This window comes from Geotrypetes seraphini, chromosome 12 (assembly GCF_902459505.1).
Source record: "Geotrypetes seraphini chromosome 12, aGeoSer1.1, whole genome shotgun sequence".
NCBI lineage: Eukaryota > Metazoa > Chordata > Amphibia > Gymnophiona > Dermophiidae > Geotrypetes > Geotrypetes seraphini.
Window position 1 is genome coordinate 106,306,544 of NC_047095.1, and position 24,392 is coordinate 106,330,935.

The 24,392-nt window shown below is 40.7% G+C and overlaps 1 protein-coding gene across 1 annotated transcript in view; it reads left to right on the top strand.

Annotated features, from left to right (window-relative positions):
* LOC117346246 (vomeronasal type-2 receptor 26-like) overlaps positions 1 to 24,392 on the top strand; it is a 57,118-nt gene that overhangs the window by 8,891 nt on the left and 23,835 nt on the right. The window contains exons 3-4 of the mRNA XM_033915646.1: positions 15,634 to 15,925; positions 18,349 to 19,146. Coding sequence (XP_033771537.1) covers positions 15,634 to 15,925; positions 18,349 to 19,146 — 1,090 coding nt within the window. The remainder of the gene's footprint in view (positions 1 to 15,633; positions 15,926 to 18,348; positions 19,147 to 24,392) is intronic.

A 24,392-nucleotide genomic window follows, 5' to 3' on the forward strand; every position in this document is an offset into this window, starting at 1 on the left:
TCTATCTGTCTGCGCACATCATCAAGGCTCACTTCTATGGATGTTAACTTTTGTGCTTGATTTCCATTGAAGAATTGCTCAGGTTCCGGTATGTTGGTTGTGTCTTCGTTTGTGAATACAGATGAAAAGAACATGTTAAGTCTTTCTGCGACCTCTTTCTCTTCCTTCACCGCTCCCTTCCTGTCTCCGTCATCCAGTGGTCCCACCTCCTCCCTAGCCGGCTGTTTCCCTTTAACATATCTAAAGAACGGTTTGAAATTTCGTGCTTCCCTGGCTAGTGTCTCTTCATACTCTCTTTTGGCTTTTCGTACCACACGGTGACATTCTTTTTGATACTTCCTGTGCTCTCTCCAGTTTACCTCAGTTTTGTCCCTTTTCCATTTTCTGAATGAATTTTTCTTATTGCTTATCACTTCCTTCACTATTTTAGTTATCCACGCCGGGTCTTTTATTCGACTCTTGTTGCACCCTTTTCTGAATTTGGGGATATATAGATTTTGCGCCTCGCTCACTGTGTCCTTGAAAAAGGACCAGGCATGTTCTACCGTCTGCCATTTTTGGGAAGTGTTCCTAAGTTTCTTCTTTACCATTCCCCTCATTGCTTCGTAGTTACCCTTCCTGAAGTTAAAAGTTGTCGCTATGGTTCTCTTTCCTTTCAGTATTCCTACTTCCATTATGAAATTGGTACTGAAATTGGTTGTGGATGCATGTGATCCAGTGTCCATGTGCAGGGTTTACTTGTTTGTTTGTTTTTTGTATGAGGGTTTGGTAACATTTGTTTGCAATATTGTCTGATGTGTGCACTTCAAGATTTGTAGTGGTGCTCTGGTGGTTAGCCTTTTTGCGGTACTTGGCAGCTTATCGAGTGGGTGAGCTGGCACCTTCTCGACCTGCTATTGTGTTCACGGGGTAGCTGTCTGGAGATGTTGGGTTGACTGCAGGTTAAATGCAATTGCCTATTCCCCAGTCACCTGCTTTGGAAGGATCAGGAATTTGGATTCTTTTGTACATGTGTGTGAAGTAACGGGAATGTGCAGTATCTTGTGTACCATTCTAGTGGGCTGGGGAGGATTGTCTTAGCTGTTTCTGAGTCCAGTGGGGCATGGACTATAGATTTTATGGTTAGGTGTATGAAGCATTTGTTGGGAGTGGCTTTTGCTAATCCTTTTCCAGCAAAGACAATTTCCTAATCTCCTATTCTGCTTCACTTCTGATTGTTTTGGTGGGTTGTGGCATTTGTTCAGCAAAGGGAGAGGATTTCATACTGCCCCTGAGGTGGGATCTGTTGTCTGCTGTCTGTGTTTTCCCTAATGCCCCCACCCCTTTTGTTATGTTTGGTCCTCTATGGAGTATGAAAGGAGGATTGGGACATGGTTGCTATTGAGTGGTTGCATAGATGGGTTTAATACTGAGATTTTGGAGTTACGGATAGTTTTTGGGGGTTTAGAGTGGTTTCTTATGAGTTTGTTGCAGCTGTTTTCCCTGGACATTATTATCCTGATGCTGTCTACCTTTCAGGCATAGGTTTGGCCAATTTTATTGGGGTAATCTTTAGGATTTGTTGGAGACTTGTTTTAAAGCTGTTGGCTACAGCTTATGTGGTGGGGGAGCTGTGAAAAGCTCGAGGCTGTCACTGCTTGTGGCGGAAAATGGGGTTTGGCCCAGTTGGATCTTGGAGATGAGCTGTTAATAAATATCACTGCGAGGGGAAGCATGGCCTTGCGTCACTGTGGATCGTGTTTGGGGGGAGGGGAAGCATGGCCATACATCACCATGGGTCATGTTTCGGGGAATGTTCTAAATTTAAAGACTTAACGGGAGCTAGTTTTGACACCGAATAGCTCCCTGGGGGTGTGTGAAATATGCATTGGGGGTTTGTTGTTTTTTGGCCATGTGATAATTTGACCATTAGTGCATGCCTATTCCCGGCCATGCGCGTATGTGCGCTCATTTTTTTAGCGCACCTTAGCAAAAGGGACCCTGAGTTAAGAAACAGAGTTTTGAGGGATGAAGTTGGTAGAGACTGCTCAATCAGAGTGCTAAATGGTCAACGTAGATGATATCATGGTCAAGAAAGTGTTACTATATAAGTTAAAAGAACACAATATTTTAATTAGTAATATATTATTTAAAAATTGAACATCAGTAGGTTACTCCATTCATTTGATAATAGAGAATAACTGATAGATCTAATCCTATGAATAAAAATAATATAGTATATTTAGTTTCATTGCTCTGTCTTCAAAATATGATAATATCTAGTAAATGGTGATCAAAAATAATAGACTAAAATGAACAATACTGATGATTAGTATTATTATGCCTATCACCAAACACTCAATAAAAATTAATATTTATATTTCAGTTAGTGAAGTCAGTTATTATGTAAAGTTATATTTAAGAAACAGCCTATATTTAATATTATACATGTAGACCAGGAGGACTTATCCCATGAGATTCAGTCTTTGAATGCCAGAGCTATATAAGGACCACATGTCCATTCAACGTTCTTTGTGTTCATGCAGAAATCTATCAGCCCATAACTGGAAGATACAAAAGAGTAGGTTTATCAAGATCTGTATATTGTCCTACATCAAAAATTAAAGTACAATTAAAGAGCAAAAAGAGCAGGTGTTTTATAGGATAAAGTATTTTAGAACGTGAAAGATGGAATGTTATCTGCTTCCAATTTTGTTGATGCTTTTCATTATCATGTGGAAGACTGTTGACTGTCAATGTCCAGACAAAAATTTTAGATTGCTAAACAAAGGATACCACAGAGATGGCGACATCATAATTGGAGGAATCTTAACTCTTTCTATTTTAAAAATATTTGACCATCCATCCTTTACACATTATCCTATATTGTCAGGAGAAAGTCAGTAAGTACCACTGTGGTTAAGCTTCTTTGCAAGACAAAATTTGTGAGTTTTGTTTCAATGGTTACAGTTGTAATAAAAAAGAGGTATGAACTGAAAAGTGTCTATACATGAAATCAAAGAGATGTGAAAGCAGTGCAGGTGAATTCTTAACACTTATCTGAATAGAGTTTTTTTTATTTTACTGGCAAATTTTGATTTTATGGACCATAAATACATACCCCCTCTTTTACGAAACTGTGATAGCAGTTTCTAGAGCGGGGAGCTGTGCTAAATGGCCCGCGCTGCTCCCGACGCTCATTGAGTTCCTATGAGCGTTGGGAGCAGCGCGGGCCATTCAGCGTGGCTCTCAGTGCTAGAAACTGCTATCACAGTTTCGTAAAAAAGGGGGTTAGTTGGTGTTAGCAGACAAAGACCACTTTGCTCATCAAGAATTCTCATTCATGTCTGTTTTCAGTGTAAATAGGGATGATATTGCTCCCAATCCTCTGACATTAAGATTTTGTTGTATTTGTTTAAAAGCATGTTTGAATTTTGCATTATGTTAATTCCTATAAACTCACCCCCTCTTTTACTAAGGTGCGTTAATTGAATTAGCACTCACTAAATGCTAATGCATCCGTAGACTAACATACACACATTAGCATTTAGCACACGTTAATTGGTTAGTGCACCTTAGTAGAAGAGGGCCTCACTTATCTAACAGAGGGAAAAATGTCCAATTTATCTTTTGTGTCCCCTCATTTCCTTTTCATCAGATAATTTCTTCACATTCTGAGTTTCATTCTATGGAAAATTCTACCTATTTGGATCTTGCTGATGCTTCCTACACATTTGAAAGTTTCTGTCAAATTTTACTTTGAACTTCCTTTCTTCTGGAAAGTTCAGTTCCTAATTAAGGGGTCCTTTTACTAAGGTGCACTAACCGATTTAGCGTGCGCTTACCAATTTACCACGTGCTAACTGATATAGCATGCGCTTAAGATTAGTGCGTCCTAAATGCTAAGGCGCCCATAGAATATAATTGGTATCTTAGCATTTAGCGCGTGCTAATCTTTAGCATGCGCTAAATTGATTAGAATGCATGCTAAATTGGTTAATGCATGCTAAATTGGTTAATGCATGCTAAATTGGTTAGCGCATCTTAGTAAATGGACCCCTAAGATTTTTTTTCTTGTACTGCCACTGTTAGTAGCATATTTACAACATGACACATCCATTATTTCTTTGCTAAACTATTCAATTCATAGCCAGGAGTTTAAATATTCTTCTAATTAGAATAGTTGAATTCCCTACAAAAGAGAAGAGATAAGATTGCATTTTTGTCAACCAATCCATTGTTTGCATAATCAATCATTAATAAGATAATCAGAAATCTCCTAGAACTTCATCAGCTCGCCTCTTCTTTTACTAAGGTGCGCTATGCGTTTTAGCACATGCTAAATAAATGCGGGCACTAAACGCTGTTGTGCCCATTATAAGTCTATGGATGCATTAGCGTTTAGTGCGCACTAATATTTAGGGCTCCATTTACTAAGGTGCGCTATGCGTTTTAGCACATGCTAAATAAATGCGGGCACTAAACGCTGTTGTGCCCATTATAAGTCTATGGATGCATTAGCGTTTAGTGCACACTAATATTTAGGGCTCCATTTACTAAGGTGCGCTATGCGTTTTAGCACATGCTAAATAAATGCGGGCACTAAACGCTGTTGTGCCCATTATAAGTCTATGGATGCATTAGCGTTTAGTGTGCACTAATATTTAGGGCTCCGTTTACAAAGGTGCGCTATGCGATTTAGCACATGCTAAATAAATGCGCGCACTAAACGCTGTTGTGCCCATTATAAGTCTATGGATGCATTAGCGTTTAGTGCGCACTAATATTTAGGGCTCCATTTACTAAGGTGCGCTATGCGTTTTAGCACATGCTAAATAAATGCGCGCATTAAACGCTGTTGTGCCCATTATAAGTCTATGGATGCATTATCGTTTAGTGTGCACTAATATTTAGGGCTCCGTTTACAAAGGTGCGCTATGCGATTTAGCACATGCTAAATAAATGTGCGCACTAAACGCTGTTGTGCCCATTATAAGTCTATGGATGCATTAACGTTTAGTGTGCACTAATATTTAGGGCTCCATTTACTAAGGTGCGCTATGTGTTTTAGCACATGCTAAATAAATGCGCGCACTAAACGCTGTTGTGCCCATTATAAGTCTATGGATGCATTAGCGTTTAGTGTGCACTAATATTTAGGGCTCCGTTTACAAAGGTGCGCTATGCGATTTAGCACATGCTAAATAAATGCGCGCACTAAACGCTGTTGTGCCCATTATAAGTCTATGGATGCATTAGCGTTTAGTGTGCACTAATATTTAGGGCTCCATTTACTAAGGTGCGCTATGCGTTTTAGCACATGCTAAATAAATGCGGGCACTAAACGCTGTTGTGCCCATTATAAGTCTATGGATGCATTAGCGTTTAGTGCGCACTAATATTTAGGGCTCCATTTACTAAGGTGCGCTATGCGTTTTAGCACATGCTAAATAAATGCGGGCACTAAACGCTGTTGTGCCCATTATAAGTCTATGGATGCATTAGCGTTTAGTGTGCACTAATATTTAGGGCTCCATTTACTAAGGTGCGCTATGCGTTTTAGCACATGCTAAATAAATGCGGGCACTAAACGCTGTTGTGCCCATTATAAGTCTATGGATGCATTAGCGTTTAGTGTGCACTAATATTTAGGGCTCCATTTACTAAGGTGCGCTATGCGTTTTAGCACATGCTAAATAAATGCGCGCACTAAACGCTGTTGTGCCCATTATAAGTCTATGGATGCATTAGCGTTTAGTGTGCACTAATATTTAGGGCTCCATTTACTAAGGTGCGCTATGCGATTTAGCACATGCTAAATAAATGCGCGCACTAAACGCTGTTGTGCCCATTATAAGTCTATGGATGCATTAGCGTTTAGTGTGCACTAATATTTAGGGCTCCATTTACAAAGGTGCGCTATGCGTTTTAGCACATGCTAAATAAATGCGCGCACTAAACGCTGTTGTGCCCATTATAAGTCTATGGATGCATTAGCGTTTAGTGCGCACTAATATTTAGGGCTCCATTTACTAAGGTGCGCTATGCGTTTTAGCACATGCTAAATAAATGCGCGCACTAAACGCTGTTGTGCCCATTATAAGTCTATGGATGCATTAGCGTTTAGTGCGCACTAATATTTAGGGCTCCATTTACTAAGGTGCGCTATGCGTTTTAGCACATGCACCGGATTAGCTATAGTGCACGCTAGCCGAAAATCTACTGCCTGCTCAAAAGGAGGAAATTTAGCACGCGCTATTCCGCTTATTAAGGCCCTAGCATGGCTTTGTAAAAGGAGCCCTTAGTATGTGCTAAAATGTGTAGAACACAGGCTTTCTTTTAGAAAGGCGCGCTAAGCATTCTAGTGCAAATTTAATGTGCACTAATTCAACATGGGCACTAACCGCTAACGCATCCATAAGATAACATGCACGCGTTAGCATTTAGCGCGTGTTTAGTGCACGCTAATATGTAGCACACGCTAAAAAGCTTAACGCACCTTTGTAAAAGAGGGGGGTTAGTAAAAGTAGCCCTAGGTTATATTTTTATCACTGAAACATGGCTTTCAATTCACTTTAGAGGTTGGATAGAAAGGGTGGAGGTTTGGTAATATTTTTAAAATATATATCTTGTTTTAAATTTAGCTTTTTGAAATTAGAAAATAATAATGCCTTAGAAATATTGACACCTTGGAAAGCCCTTATTGTTGGTTCATATTCTATCCCTCTTCTCAATAAAAATGACATCACCTAGACTTATTGGCATTTTGGGGTTCTAGAGATGGGAATAGTTTTATGGGTATCCCATCAAATCTGTTAGTCTGGTGAGATCACTTTTTTAAGAGTTTACCATCATTTTGACAGAAAAAAAATAAAATAAGACCTCTATCTACTTCCCATACTTTTGATGGATGTAAAATTTAACAATTAGAGATCTGGTCCATGATAGAACCAAAGGGCTGATGGAGTAATTTGGTTTATATTAATTTTATTAATAAATGGAAGGTTTTCTCTGAATAAGTATTATCCCTCTCTTTTACAAAGGTATGTTAAGCTTTTTAGCGCATGCTAAACATGCACTAAATGCTAACGCGTGCATGTTATCCTGTGTATGCGTTAGTACACGCTAAACGTTAAACGTGCACTAAAACGCTTAGCACATCTTAATAAAAGAGGGCCTAAGGGTAAACAAGCACAAACTATTTGTACAATTAAAATTAACATTCAGGTAATAAAACTCAAGTGAATAAAATAAATACAGACCACTATTAGGACTAGTTAGTTAGTGCTTTTCTGGAAAACTCTTTAGAGGTCATAACGGAAAGGAAAACCTTGCTAATAACTCTTGCTTTGGAAAGCGATAGAGAATATGTATTACGTCTGTATTTTCGTCATATAAATGATCAGCTTTTAGGTTCTAATGTTTGAATATTTCCAGACATGTCTTTAACCCTTTCAGGACCATAAGGATCGTAGGCCAATTTTTGTGGTTTTGACGACATTTTTATGGTAAAAAGGGCTTGCAGATGCCAAAAAATTGATTTTTTTTTTGTGAAATATCATTATTTTTTAAAAAAAAAAATCACACTTCTGGCTTATGGACAGTGTGGCAAGTGAATCTTCTCGTCAATCTGGCAACGACGCTAATGAATGAATGTCGGAACCAGTTTGTTTACATAAAGGCAGTATCCTATGGAATCCGTACATATCAAATTTAGAACTGTAGACGATCCCAATCAAAATTTATAGGATTTTAAAGTTATGGGACAAATATGTCCCTTGGTCCTGAAAGGGTTAAGATCTCAGAGGCGTAGAAAGGAGTTCTTGGCATTGAGGCCAAGAGTCCTAACCCTGGGAGCAAATTTTTTGCTGAAATTTCCTGTAAAATGTTTTGCTACCCGTCAGAATAAGAGTCATCTGTTTTTTGAACCTAAACAACTGTTAGGATTTATAGAATCAAAAGACCAAGTAGTGCCCGCTGCAGAAAATGTATAACTTGTTATGAATGGCTGTAGTAACTACAGGTAAGTGCCGCTTCCTAGGTTGAATAAGATTTTTTTTCTTTCATTAACAATTTTTCTAAAATCTCTCTCAATATATGGTGGACGAAATAGGTTGAATTAAAGGAATAACCTAAATCACTGAGTTAAGTGGAATTGGGTTTATACATTTTCTGTTAATAATCTTTGTAAATCTGCATATAAATATTTGATTTGCTTGTTTGAAATTTGAAAAAATTGAATAAATAAAAATAAATAAAAAACTAGTTAGTTACCCGCCCCCTATTACTAAACCGCAATAGCAGTTATTAGCACAGGGAGCCACACTGAATGCCTTGGGGCATTCACCTGTGCTAAAAACTGCTATTGCAGTTTAGTAAAAGTGGGGGGAAAGTAGTTAGTTGGCTAGTTAGTTAGTTTGGTGCCATTGCTGAAGTCCTAGCAACTTGATGAATTACAGATCTAGAAAGATATCAGTTTTGAGCTAGTCTGGTAAGGTCCTCCAGCATCATCTCCATGGGCTTTTCAACATGTCAAGCCATCTGATTATAGGTCACCCTCATCACCTGGTTCCTTCAATCTTCCATAACATGATGCCCTTCTCCAATGATCTTTCTCTTCTGACAATATAACCAAAATAAAACAATCATAAGTTCATCATGTGGTATTCAAGTGACATAGCCAATTTGATCTCTTCCAGAATCAATTTGTTAGTACTTCTGGAGGTCCACAGCACACATAAAATCCTTTTCTATCACCAAAGCTCCTATGAGTCAATCATCTTTCTGTCTTGTTTCTGTAGTGTCCAGTTTTTGCATCCATAATTGACCAGTGAAAAATGAGTGCATGTACAAGTCTGATCTTCATTTGGAGTGTTATTTACTTGTCTTTGAATACTTTGTTGAGAGCCTTCATTGAAGAGAGACTAACCCCCTCTTTTGCAAAGGTGCGCTATGCTTTTTAGCGCATGCTAAATATTAGCACGCGCTAAATGCTAACACATTAGCGGTTAGCGCATGCATTGTGGAGTATATCTTCCCTGCTAGTTGCATCTTTGTTTACAAAAGAGCCCAAGTTATTGAAATCCTTTACAACTTATATTCTATCACCTTCAAGCTCAAAATCTTCATCATTTTCTGTGTTCATGATTTTTGTCTTATTTATGTTCAGTTACTTTTTTTGTTATATGTTTAGTTCTAATCCCATGTTATGACTTTCAGTTTTGACTTTTCTCAGTAGATACAGCATGTCTTCTTTGAGGCTGGTGATGAGTGTTGTATCATCTGTATAGCACAGGTTGTTTATATTTTGGCCACCAATATTAAAACCAACGCTCTCTTCTACCAAATTTTTTTTCTGAATTATGTCTTTCACCATAAAGGTTGAACAGGTATATTGAAAAGATGCATCCTTGACTGACACCTCATTTTATTGGAAATCAATCAGTGTTATCATATTCAGTTCTCATTGCATTTTCTTGATTTTCATAGAGGTTCTTTATCAGCTGAGTTATGTGTTTGGGTATTCAAGTTTCAAGTATTCCCATTTGTGCTAGAGTTCTCCATCATTTATCATGATCTACCCAGTCAAAAGCTTTGCTGTAGTTGAGGAAGCAAACCTATAGGGTATTTTGGTATTCTTTGCTCTTCAACAATATCCATCTGACATTGGCAATAATGTTAATTGTTCCTCAACATTTTTTCTCAAACCAGCTTGAATGTTGGATAGTTATTGGTTTTTCTCTTCTCGTCTTATTTACTATCAATAGCTTGTATTTCTTTCCCCATTTTTTTCTTCTGTATTATATGTTCTGTCAGGTTAGTCATATTTAATTGGCTTGTTTCCTCCCCCAAATTTGTAATTTTACTGTTTTGTACATCGCTTAGAATTTTGAATAAGCAATTAATCAAATCTATAATAAACTTGAAACTTGAATGTGTGATTGTAGCCTTTGTTTTATTTTCAACAATATTTTGCTGTCATATGGAATTAATGCAATAGTTGTATAGCTGTTAGTCCTTGGCATTACCATTCTTCGGTATAGATATGAACAGTGATCTTCTCCAATCAGTTTTCCATGTTTTTTTCCTTCCAAATCTGTTGACACAGTTGAGTGAGAACCATGATAGTACCTTCTGGGCCTTTGATTAGTTCAATTGGAATACCATAAATACCAGGGGGCTCATTATAAAAAAAATATTCAAAAAGTGGCCTAAAAGTGGTCAAAAAGACATATCTTTCAAGTACTGATAATCAAAGCTGGTTTTAGAAGTATCTAAAACCAGCTTAGGCCTTTACCTTGCCTCTGAATGCCTAGAGCGAAAAGGGGCATTTTTGGAGGACTGTAAAGGGTGGGAGGGGGGGCGGGAGGTGGGTCGATCTAGACTTACCCCCTCTTTCACTAAGGTGCGCTAACTGGTTAGTGCACGCTAAACGCTAACACATCCATAGATTAACATGCACGCATTAGCGTTTAGCGTGTGCTACTCGGTTACCGCACCTTAGTAAACGAGGGCCTTAGTCATTTGGCAGCCACAACCAAAAAGGTTTGACAGGTTGCCAGATAGATCCCTCCAGCCACAGTTACAGGATTCTGTAACCAGCATTGTTTTTGACAGACCCCGGGAACAGAATCTTGCTTTTAGGCAAAGGACTGGCCCCTCCTTCACCGAAAAGGTTTGGTTTTGAGCGTTTGGGACTTGGGTGATTTTTTGGTCGGAAATGTGTTATAGGGATAGACGTAGTGGCAGCCTGGGCGAGTAGATTGCTTCATGTGGAGGTAAGCCATTCTAAAAAAAACCCTCATTTTGAATGTTTTTTTTTAGAATGGACATTTCTATGCTTCCTACTTTCAGCATCTAGTGACTTAGGCCAAAAGGGGACTTAGAAGTTTTTTTAATTATGCCCCCCCAACAGATGACTTGTTTTTCAATAAAGCTTTAATTGCTGATATGACTTAAAATATCTGGTTCTTCGTCAGCATCAGTTTCCTGTTCAATTTACCCAATGCTATCCTCATTGCCTTTTTTCTATAGATTTTTCATATATTCTTTCCATGCTTTCTGGATCATTTAATATCATTCCATTGGCATTTTTAAGCAACCCAATGGACACTGGAATTTTTTTAGGCTCGGTCGCTCAATCGGCCTAGTCATTCATTATGAAAGGAGGCTAAGCAACGCTTCTGAATATCCCTGGAAGCTGCTCTGGGCGTTAGGCTAGCAGACTTAGGAATACTTTTACTGTTTTTAATATTAGGTTCCTCCTTTGGCAAGGATTCCTTACCGCTAACAGGGGCAGCCCTGTGACAATCCCCAACCCTATATGTCATGTATGTTTGTCTAAGTTAGATTGCAAGCTCTTTCCAAGTAGGGGCCATCTATAAATGTCAAAATGTACAGTGCTGTATATGCCTTTTAATGCTATATCTATAAAATCATATGTGTGTTCCAAACTTGGTACATATATGACTTACTATCTAGGGACAAATACTGTGTGTGTGTGTGGGGGGGGGGGAAGTTGGTGACATGTGGGTGGGGGAAAGTGGTGGGAAGGAGAGGCATCGTAATGACAGATATTAGGGTCAAATCCATAAACGCAAGGACAGATTTCAATCAAACTTGGTATACATAAGACTTATAGGCCCTTTTACTAAGTTGTGATAGCCAATTTAGAGCACACTAACTGATTTAGTGCACACTAACGCATCCATAGACTATAGTATCTTTGAAAGCAAAAGAAATATCAAGGCTAAGTTCAGTATGGTAAAATGTATGCTGAGCATCAAAAGGGGTGTTACTCAAAGTTCCATGTAAAATTATAGCAAAAGGGACAAGTCAGATGTGACTTGTTTTGCACTACATTTTCACTTCATTTGCACTACATTTTGCACTACATTTTCACTACATTTTGCACTACATTTTCACTACATTTTGCACTACATTTGCACTACATGTTTTGCACTACATTTGCACTACATGTTTTGCACTACATTTTCTATTAGTATAAAAAGGTTATATGTAAATTCAGATGCAGCTTATGGAAGTAAATGCTGTTCAATAAACAGGGCCAAACTTTAGCTGCCATTTAAAGAATACATAGCACTTACTCCCTGTTTTACTAAGGTGCGCTATGCATTATAGCGTGCGTTTAGCGTGTGCTAAATCTATGCACGCTCTAACTGCTAATGCGACCATAGACTAACATGCACGCATTAGTGCACTAATATTTAGCGCGCACTAAAAAGCATAGCGCACCTTAGTAAAAGGTAACTAATTTTTTTTTTTTTGCATTGATTAGACAAAGTACAACTTTTCTATCATACATATTGTACTGAAAACTCCTTGCTTTACATAGGGGTCCTTTTACTAAGGCGCATTAACTGACTTAGCATGCAATAACCCACTCCTTTACAAAGGTACGCTAAGTGTTTTAACGCAAGCTAACTGTTTTAGCACACGCTAATCAATTTGGCGTGCACTAAATGCTAACATGCCCATTATAGTCTATGGACGCGTTAGCGTTTAGCACGTGCCAAATTGATTAGCGTGCACAAATTCAGTTGGCGTGCGCTAAATTGGCTACCGCACCTTAGTAAAAGGACCCGTTAATATTAGCATGCGCTAAATGCTAAGGTGCCCATAGAATATAATGGGCACTTTAGCATTTAGTGCACGATAATCTTTTGCTCATGCTAAATCAATTAGTGCACCTTAGTAAAAGGACCCCATATTTTGTAAAATTAAAATGGAATTAAATATTGAACTGAATGTTTCAATAATAGTAGAAAAAATGTGAGAAGACTCCCAAAATAATAATAATAATAATATAAATCAAGGATGTCCAACCTTTTGGCTTCCCTGCTGGGCCGCATTGGCCAAAAAGTTTATTTCTGGGGCCACACAAACACTAACACTAGCTTATGAGCCAAAAAAAAGATTGAGCAGGTCCCAAATTTGCAATCGCTAATATAGAAGATGTACGTATCTAATAATAAACCTCCATTAAAGGGACACTGTGGAGAGGAACCCAAAAAAGCAGTAATACCCTGACTGAGTGAACCTCCACGTACACCACTGACAGTGGGAGCAGACACAGGCTTCCACATCCCCACTCTGATGAGCAGGGATACGCGCTCCTGGTTCTCCCATTCACTTGTATTACAGCTATGGTGAACCTCTTCAGAGATGAGCCTCATCAGAGTGGGGATGCTGAATCAGCTGTCAGCAGCGCACTTGGAGGATCGTTTAATCAGGGTAAATATTACTGCCTTTTTGGGCCTCCCACTTTGAGCTTAGGTTCCCTCAAAATGAATATCGCCCCTGCTGTAGCTATAGCAAGTCTCACCAACTGACAGACACCTCCTCCCCCTCCAACTTCCCAAGTTCTGCAGTTGGCAACAATATTGCAGAACTGCTGCCTTCCCTCCTCCCTGCCCTCCTTTGGCTTTCATGCATGCATGAAAGCAGGGGCAGCTTGAGGATATTGCCATTGGCTGCAAAGCTTGGAGATTTTGAGTTGCCAGACTGGAGGAAGATGTCTTCAGTTGGCAGGGCTTGGGAATCCCTACTAGCTCAAGTATTTATAAATTGCACTCAGGCAAGGAGAAACTTTGGTGCCCATCCACTAATTTTGGGCTCCAGTCCCTCCCCCAAATTAGCTGTATATGACTACACCACTGAATACAAAAATAATTGTGATGCACATATCCCAAAGCTAACATATTCCAGTTAATAAATTCAAATTAAAACAATTTTTTCTACCTTGTTTTTACATCATCTTAGTCCCATTTTCTCTTTCTACTTTTCTCTTTCAGCTAATTCTCTTTCCAGTGTTTGCTGTCCATTTTTTTCTACTCTTCTCTCGTTCCATTTCCTTCTTATGCCTGTCTCCAACGTATTGATTTTTCCCTTTCAGCTTTCTTAACTTTTTCTTTTCTGCCTCTGTCCACTCAAATCTTGCCTTCTTTCTCACCCTTCTTCTTTTTAAATGTTCAGCTACCTCTCAATTCTCCATCTTCTCTCAGTCCCTAGTTCTCCCATTTCCCATCTCACTCCTTTCCCAGCCTCCTATTCCCTTCTATCTACTCCCCATTACCATATTTCTACCATTGTACTCACTGCTCTCTAACTCATCTTGTTATCTCATTTTTGACCTCATCCACATGGCTCACCGCTTTTAGAATCCCCCTCCCTCTCTCCACTGGTCAGGCTATAACTCCCTGTCCTTTTCTTTCCATCCCCTTGCATCATCTTATCTCAGCTGTCTTCCCTCCTACCCTTCCATGGTTCCATCTCTCCTTCTCTATTTCCATGGTCCAACATTTAGCTCCCTCTCTTTCCTGTTTTTCTTCTTCCCTCCCCCCTTGATGTTGAACAATGAAATAGAGAAAAAAAGACAGATGCTGCATCTCTCTGCCTTCCATCCACAGGCCTAATATTTCTCCTTCCCTCCCATCCCCAGATCCAACTTCTCTCCCTTTCTCTTCTCAACTGCCCCATCCCATCTTACCCCTGCCTACCTGCCTCCTTGCCTCCTTCCTCAGGTCCACCATTTCTTTCCTTCTCTTCCCAACAGTTATCCCTCCAAGTATCTCTTTCCTTCTTCCTCCACACTACCTCAGGTCCAACTTCTCTCCCTTCAGAACATTGTCCACCATCTCTCTCTGTCCTCTGTTTATGGTCCCATAAGCTCTCCCCCAAGCCCAATCTGGCATTTCTTTTAATACCCTCCCATCCCAAAAAAGGTCCATGAGGCTTCCTTAGCCCAGCATGTTCTCCCCCTTCTCTCTGCACCCATGCATCTCTACCTCACTCCTCTCTCACCACCATGTCCAATAATTATCTCTCTGTCTCTGTCCCTCCTCTCTCTGCCCAACAGTTTTCCTCTTTCTTTATCTCCCCAATCGCACCATCTCTTTCCCTCTCTCAGACATCAAATTCTCCTTTTCTATTATCTCCCTTACCTCTGCATCTCTTTCCCTCACTCCCTCCATTCTTCCATCTTATGGCTCATGTTCCCCTCTATCTTTCCCTTCATTCTGTATCCTAAGTTTGTGCTCCTCCCTCCTTCCTTCCATCATGTTTCCTAAGTTTGTGCTCCCTCCCTCTCAAGTCTTCTCAATTCTCATGTCCTTCTCCCTCCCTCCCTTCTGTGCCCCGGGTGTTTACCTTCAGGCTGACTACCTCCTCACTGCTAGTTATTTTTTTGCTGAAAGCTGTGGGTAGCATATCCCTCTCAAGTCCCAAATTACCTTTCTCACTCCCTTCCTCCCTTTTGTGTCATGGGTGTTTACCGTCTTGCCTGCTCCCTCCTCCATCTTGCTGCAGTGTTCACTCAAAGCCGCAGGCAGCGGCTTCCATGCACCTCTTGCAGCTGATCTGGAAACATTCCCTCTGATGTCACAACATCAGAGGGAACACTTCTGGGTCAACTGCAAGAGGCACAAAGGATACACTGCCCATGGCTTTGAGCAAACATTGCAGCAAGATGGAGGAGGGAACCAGCAAGACGGTAAACACCTGGGGGCGGCAGAGGAAAACACTGCATCGTCCTCGAGTGCGAGCGGGGCCACACAAAATGCTTCATGGGGCTGCATGCAGCCCATGGCCTGCGGGTTGGACATCCCTGATATAAACACTTTAATGTCATTACAGATTTGAAAAATCATCCTACTATGACTTCCTGGCCTTTGTATCCACAGTGGAGGAAATTAACAATAGCTCAGATCTCTTACCCAACCTCACTCTGGGCTTTGACATTTACGACTCTTACAACAATCCCTTCTTTGTATTTCAAGCCGCCATGAATATATTTTCAGGAATGAGAACCTTGATCCCTAATTACAGATGTAAGAAACCTGGTAACCTTGCTGCTGTAATTGAAGGTCTCCAAGCTGAGGAATCAATTCAGATATCTGATATGTTCAGGATTTACCACTACCCACAGGTAAGGGGCTTCTCTATTTTACGTACCTTGTAGATTATCACTTTATCGATCCCAACAGAACACAGGGCTTCTTTTACATAACCGTGCTAGTGGCTGTCATGTGGAAAACACTCCATAGAAACATAGAACATAGAAAGATGACGGCAGAAAAGGGCTATAGCCCATCAAGTCTGCCTACTCTACTGACCCACCCCATTAAGTCTGAGTACTAATGACCTAGTTCCTTAACTCGACCCTCGTAAGGAACCTACTAGGGCATCCCATTTATTCTTAAAGTCAAGCACGCTGGTGGCCTTGATCACCTGCTCTGGAAGCTTGTTCCAGTGATCTACAACCCTTTCTGTGAAGAAATACTTCCTTACGTCACTATCGAATTTCCCTCCTCTGAGTTTGAGCGGATGCCCCCTTGTGACCGAGGGTCCCTTGAGAAAGAAGATGTCTTCTTCCACCTCGACACGTCCCGTGATGTATTTAAATGTCTCAATCATGTCCCCCCTCTCCCTGCATTCCTCTAGAGTGTAGAGGTGCAATGTGTTTAGTCTTTCTTCGTACGAGAGACCCTTGAGCCCCGAGATCATCCTAGTGGCCATCCGCTGAACCGACTCAACTCTAAGCACGTCTTTACAATAATGTGGCCTCCAGAATTGCACACAGTACTCCAGATGAGGTCTCACCATGGTTCTGTACAGTGGGCATTATGACTTTAGATTTGCAGCTAACGAAGCTTCTATTGATACATCCCATAAGTTGCCTTGCTTTGGATGAGGCCTTCTCTACTTGTTTGGCGGCCTTCATGTCTGCACTGATGATTACTCCCAAGTCTCTTTCTTCTGAAGTCCTAGCTAGTGTTTCTCCATTTAAGGTGTAAGGTTTGCATGGATTTCTGCTACCGAGATGCATAACCTTACATTTCTTAGCGTTGAAGCCCAGCTGCCATGTCGAGGACCAGTTTTCCAACGTAAGCAGATCCTGCGTCATACTATCCTGCAGATTGCTTTCACTTACTATATTACATAGTTTGGCGTCATCAGCGAATAGAGTTACTTTACCCTGAAGCCCTTGGGTCAAGTCCCTTATGAATATGTTAAAAAGGAGTGGACCCAGGACCGAGCCCTGTGGCACTCCGCTGGTCACCTCCGATGTCTCAGAGAGGGTACTGTTGACCACCACCCTCCAGTGTCCATTAATTCCCTATCAACATCAGAGTGATTCTTCCTCGACCCATCAGCATCAGCAGCCATTAGCAAGGATTTATAAAATGTGTGGGGGGAGTTAGTTTTGAATATGAGAGTGAAAATTAAAGAACTGGGAAGTTCAGATATTGGGGTACTTTCAATAAGGGGAAGGGGAAGGCTCGCCATTCAGAAGAGGCAGGCCTGCCAGCCAGAAGGAGTGGGCATCCCTTTGGCCAGCCTTCAACAAAAAGGTATGGAGAGGGTGCTGGTAGGTTTGAAGGGGTGGTGTGTTATGGGGGATGCTGGCAGGAGTTATTGGGCATCCATCCTGCTGGGGATGTTCAGGGGAGGTGCTGGCAGGAGGGATTGGGCATCCCTCCTTCTGGGGATGTTAGTGGGGTTTGGCTGATTTGTGGTGGGGTTCAGGAGTTCCCAGCCACGGCTGATCTCAGACAATCATGGCAGGAGAATTCCCTCTCCCTCATCAGCTGAGCAGCAGGGTCTCCTCAAAGTCACAATTCTATAACTGGCACCCAGCACTTGGGTGCCGATTACAGAGTTGCAGCTTTGGGGAATCCCTGATGCTCAGCTGATGGGAGAGGGGGGAATTTCCCTGCCGCGATCGGCTGCTTTGGTCTAGGCAAAGATATGTGGCTGAAATGTAGGTCAGGGTTTCCCAGGCCTACATTTCAGCTGCCTATCTTGGCATGATTCACAGCTGCCTAATGCCACTTCAGGGGTTGGCCATGCCTACTTTGGTGTTCCATGGTCTAAAGCACCTTCTAGCTGTGATTCCAGTGGCCATTTCGACCCTGCCTTTTCTGACCATTGGCAGGGCATCTACCGACACCTAAATTTTGGCACTGGTTATAGAGTTTCCCCCTAAAAACATAATATGGACATAAATTACAATATTCCATCTGCCCCTTTATGCCACTCTTTGGATTTTTTTTGTTTTAAATGAGTCACTTACCTCCTCTTTTACTGAGGCGTGTTAACCATTTTAGTGCGTGCTAAATATCTGATCATGCTAAACGCTAATGTGTCCATAGAATAACATGCACACGTTAGTGTTTAGTGCATGGTTAGCACGCGCTAATATTTAGCGCACGCTGAAACGCTTAGCACGCCTTTGTAAAAGGACCCCTAAAATTTCTGCTTAAATATTCATTTTACATATGTACAGTATAACACTTACTTAAAATGTGACAAGAACAGAAATGATGATGGGATTATTTCTCTCCACAGATTAGTTACAAATCACAGAATCTTTTTATGAGTGATGCTCTTAAGTTTCCTTATTTCTACCGGACTGTTCCCAGTGAGCTCCATCTCTGTGCTGGGATCCTTAGGTTACTAAAGCATTTCGACTGGACCTGGGTTGGTATCATTGCATCTGATGATGACAGCAGTGCCAGGGCTGTCCAGATTCTGAAAGAAGGTATTGAACAGAACGATGGTTGCATTGAATTCATAGAAACCTTCCCTCATACCATTTTTATACCAACAGAAAAGAAGGATATAATTAATGACACTATTCATTCATCATCAGCTAGTGTGATCATTTTCTATTGTAATAGAGAATATATTGGGGATATGTACTGGGTCACATTAAGCATGGATATACCTGCCATAGTATGGATCACCACAGCAGAATGGGATTTTCCATCAATCTATCCAGAGGTGTCTGGCATGAAGAATAATACTTTGGCATTCACAATAGCAAAGAGGAATATTCCAAGTATCATACAATTTATTCAGGAGGTGAATCCTACCCGGTTTCCTAATAACATATATACCAGGAACTGGTGGAAAGGGCTGTGTAGCAGCCAATGCCCCCAAAGCATCAGAAGATCCTGCAGAACGATTGAATTTCCAGCCTTGATTTCACACTGTCTCTTCAAATACTTTGGAAGCAGCTATAGCATATACAATGCATTGTACGCCCTGGCACATGCTTTGCAAGGCATAGTTATGTCAGACTCTGGAAAAAATATCACATGGGGTTTAGAAAGTCAGGAAGTTTCAGATTATTTGCCATGGAAGGTACGTGGAACATCAGTTTGAGAGAAATTCTAAGCGTAATTTTGAACAAAATACTTGGAGAAAACTTTGAATGCTTTAATTCTACTCAATTTGTAACATTTATAATCATTGTAAACCGCATAGAACTTCACAGTCCTGCGGTATATAAACCGTTATTATTATTATTATTAATTAATAATATACTGTATTCAGTATTGTTATATGTAGAGGGAGTGGCATTGATAACAATAACAATATATGCAGAGTCAAATATTCAAATGATTTAAATAGCTCAGAAAAGTTCCTTGTTGTTTAAATTGTTTGTCTGGGGCTAACCACAATTATTCAGCTGCACTTAACTGGTTAGTGATGCAACTTGTGGGTGTTACAAGGCAGAGTCAGTACTTATGCAATATTCAGACCTTAATCACATAAACTGGGCCTCCTAAAAAATCCCAGTCCTATAATTGTATGCAGTTAAGGGCTGAATATTGCACTTTAACACATGGAGGGACACTTCCTGCAAGACGTTGAAAAGTCGGGGTGGGGAAACATCCATTTTTGAAATTGTTAGATATCCAAGGCCCTCTTTTACTAAGGTGGACAAACTGATTAGCGCACGCTAATTGATTTAGCACGTGTGAAATGCTAACGTATCCATAGACTACTATTCATGCGTTAGTGTTTAGCGCGCTAAATCAATTAGCACATGTTAATTGGTTAGCGCACCTTAGGCCCTCTTTTATTAAGATGCACTAAGCATTTTAGCGTGTGTTTATCATGCTAAATCGACAAACAACTAATAAAGGAACAGGCTACTTTAAATACCTTTTTAAACGAGTAAAGGTGCTCAGAATCCAAGATGGAAAAAAAACTTCAATTTGGGGTACAAACCCCTAAAAAGCGTTTTTTGTAGAATCAATCATTGCACCATTTTGAGTAAAAAGGTAATAGAGAGTGCTTGTTGAGAAACACTCGAGTTAAATGTCCTTAAATATCCAATAAAGTGAATATTCTCCAACTACTATATGAATTCTATGAGTTTGAGTTCAAAAAATATATAATAATGAGAACTTATCTAAGTGGGTTCAGATAGCGTTGACCCGGCGAGGTTCAACCGGTTAGAACCTCGCCGGGTCAACGCTATCTGAACCCACTTAGATAAGTTCTCATTATTATATATTTTTTGAACTCAAACTCATAGAATTCATATAGTAGTTGGAGAATATTCACTTTATTGGATATTTAAGGACATTTAACTCGAGTGTTTCTCAACAAGCACTCTCTATTACCTTTTTACTCAAAATGGTGCAATGATTGATTCTACAAAAAACGCTTTTTAGGGGTTTGTACCCCAAATTGAAGTTTTTTTTCCATCTTGGATTCTGAGCACCTTTACTCGTTTAAAAAGGTATTTAAAGTAGCCTGTTCCTTTATTAGTTGTTTGCCTATTCAGATATTTTGGGAACAAACCTTTTTTTGAAATTTTTCCCCAGTTGTATATATTGGATATCATGCTAAATCAACATGCACGCTAAAATGCATCCATAGGATAACATGCACGTGTTAGTGTTTAGTGTGTGTTTAGCACATGCTAAAAAGCATAGCACACCTTAGTAAAAGAGAGGGCAAGTGTTTTTTTTTGCCTTTGTTTGGAAAATGAGCTGTTTGGATGTTTTTGTCCTTAGGACATCTGATATTTTTGACCATTTTTGGATACAAAAATGTCCATGTTCAGAATGTCAAATCAAGCAAATTTAAATGAGGGAGGGGCCAGCAGATTAATGGACTGGCCACAAAGACATCCCAGCAGGACATTGAGGCACTTTAGAGGGCACTGCTGTGAACTTCACATAAATGGTGCCAGTCATATATTTCACCAGAAACCCCTTTTACTCCTTCTTTTACTAAGGTGCACTAACTGATTAGTGTGTGATAATTGAATTAGCGCACGCTAAAATAACGTGTCCATAACATTAGCATTTAGCGCATGCTAAATCGATTAGCGCACCTTAGTAAAAGCAGGCGAACCTTAGTGTGTGGCGAACCCTCCAAAACTCCCTCCAAACCCACAGCATCCACCTACCACTGCAGTCTCCACCTGCCCAGTGGTGTAGCGAAGGTGAGAGGTGTCCAGAGGAGTGGCACCACTCCCCTGACCTCTTCTCCACTCCCCTGCTCCTTCCTGACCCACCCCCCCGCCACACATGTGTCCTCCTCCCCTTCCCTCGTACCTCTTTAATTTTCCAGGCAGGAGCAGCATCACAAACTTTCTGCCCACATTGTGCTGGCTCTCCCTCTGATGCTATTTCCAAGGCGCTGGGCCTGGAATTGACCTCAGAGATAGCCAACACCGAGGCGGGCAGCAAGTTTGTGATACTGCTCGCCCCGGGAAAAACAAAGATAGGGAAGGGAAAAGACATATGTGCATAGCAGGGTGGGTCAAGGAAGAAGCGAGGGGGGGTGTGAAGGGGAGGATAGGTGTTGACACCTCCACCAAGATGGCACTTGGGGCAGACTTCCCTATTCCCCCTTACTACACCATTGCACCTACCATTCCAATAGCCCTTATGGCTACAGGTGTCACCTATAGGGCAGCACAGTAGGTTTGGGGTGTGTTTTTGGTGGGCTTACACTTTCCACCATAAATGCAGTGGTTAGAGTGGCTTATGGGACTTTCTACTTCTTTCTATGGTTCACTAGCCCCACCCCCCAGGCTACTTAAGACTCCAGTGTGTAGATCTGCTTGGCTTTCCTATACCTGGTGCTGCTGTTTTGGAGACAGGTATGTATTTTTCTGTTCAGATCCTTGTGGGGTATGAGGGGGTCAGTGAGCTCAAGGAACGCATATGGGTATCTTTACTTTATCTCTGCAGTGGTTATGTTGTCACTTTGGGTACCTTTTTTACACTTATACCCTTTTAAATCAAGTCCAACTCAAAATGTATAAGTTCTATCCAGGACATCTGTCAAAACACTTGATTATCCCTGCAGGACATCTAAGTCTAAGCCTGCCCAGAGCCCACCCAAACACTATCTATACCATTCCATATGCCCCTACAAGAATTCTTAGGTCTAATGATCAGCATTTACTTACAGTTCCCTCTCTCAAGGTTATCAATACTCGCTGACAATAGATCTTCTCTGTAATGGCTCCACAACTGTGGAATTCTCTCCCTAGTTACCTAAGGGAAAAACATATGTTAGACCAATTTAAGAGTAAGTTGAAATGCTTTCTTTTTATTATTTTTTTTCATTATTTATTAATCATTTTTCAATAACATATCAAGTATCCACTTGTACAGAAAGGTAAAGTTAAACAGAAAATAAAATACAATACAGATTATAATCTACTGTTCACCCTCTCCAAGGTAGGGAGAACAAGAGGGCACTCTCTAAAGTTGAAAGGAGATAGATTCCGTACAAACGTAAGGAAGTTCTTCTTCACCCAGAGAGTGGTAGAAAGCTGGAACACTCCAAGGATTCAAGACAAAGTTAGACAAGTTTCTGCTGAACAAGAACGTGCGCTGGTAGGGCTAGTCTCAGTTAGGGTGCTGGTCTTAGACCAGAGGGTCGCCGTGTGAGCGACTGCTGGGCATGATGGACTCAGCAGTGGTCTGACTCAGCAGTGGCAATTCTTATGTTCTTATGTTCTTACTATCATAAAAAAAAGAAAAATATATATAGCTTAATTTCAACTCAAGTCCAAGGTGTAGAATCAGCGAGAATATAATAAAGAAATAAAAACAAAAAAACTAGTAATTATGTTAGCTGAAAAAGGAAATCAAACAATCAGAGTATTCATATTTCCACCTCCTTTTTTCAGGCGAGCCACTGACAAGAAGGTTGTCAGTTTTATTCTCTATACTATATTTGTATTGTTATTATTTTTATTTTATTTCCCTTTATATTTTATCTGTAAACTCGCTTAGAAGTTGATAAGCGACAGAATCAAATTTTAATAAAACCTTTAAAAAAATCTTTAAAACTTGATTAGGCAATATAATAAATCTGTAAAGAATATAAACATGCAAGAGCAAAAGTGGAAATGTCCAATCAGAATGGTGCACAAAAAGTGTCTTTTAACTCATCTGATAAATCCAAATGTCTTTATTCATCCAAAATAATTAATTCATCCAAAGTAACTCAATGACTCGACATGAGCATGTTTCGGCCACCCGGCCTGCATCAGGAGTCTTAGGAGTCTTTGGGTATCAATTGGATAAATATGCTCTAAAATACAATGATCAAACCGTTGCTCCGAATATTGTGGCGCTACAAACCAACACGACCTTGCAGTCACACTAAAACAGGGGAAACAAATCCACAAAAATCAAACAAGCAAGAGCAAAAGTGGAAATGTCCAATCAGAATGGTGCACAAAAAGTGTCTTTTAACTCATCTGATAAATCCAAATGTCTTTATTCATCCAAAATAATTAAGAACATAAGCAGTGCCTCCGCCAGGTCAGACCATAGGTCCATCCTGCCCAGCAGTCCGCTCCCGCGGCGGCCCAAATAGGTCACGACCTGTCTGAATCACCAGAAGGGGCCCCCTTGCCACCTTGGTTTCTCATTGAAGTCCTATCTTCCCATCGAAGTCCTAACCCTCCGGTGTTGCACATGCACGACCTGGTTGGCTTTCTATACTTATTACCTGGTTAGCTTTCTATACTTGTGTTACATCCCAGCACCTCTCTCAGTATCCCACGATCCCTTTATCCCTCAGGAATCCATCCAATCCCTGTTTGAATCCCTGTACCATACTCTGCCTGATCACTTCCTCCGGTAGCGCATTCCAAGTGTCCACGACCCTTTGGGTGAAGAAAAACTTCCTTGCATTTGTTTTGAACCTATCTCCCTTCAGTTTCTCCGAATGCCCCCTCGTACCTGTTGTCCCCCTCAGTCTGAAGAATCTGTCCCTATCCACCCTCTCTATGCCCCTCATGATCTTGAAGGTCTCTATCATATCTCCCCATAGCCTCCTTTTTTCCAAAGAGAAGAGCCCCAGCCTATCCAACCTCTCGGCGTATGGGCAGTGTTCCAGCCCTCTTACCGGTTTCGTTGCTCTCCTTTGGACTCTCTCAAGTACCGCCATGTCCTTCTTGAGGTGCGGCGACCAATACTGAACGTAGTATTCCAGATGTGGACGCACCATCGCTCAATACAATGGCATGATGACTTCCCGCGTCCTGGTTGTTATGCCCCTCTTTATGATGCCCAGCATCCTGTTGGCTTTTTTCGAGGCTGCTGCGCACTGTGCAGATG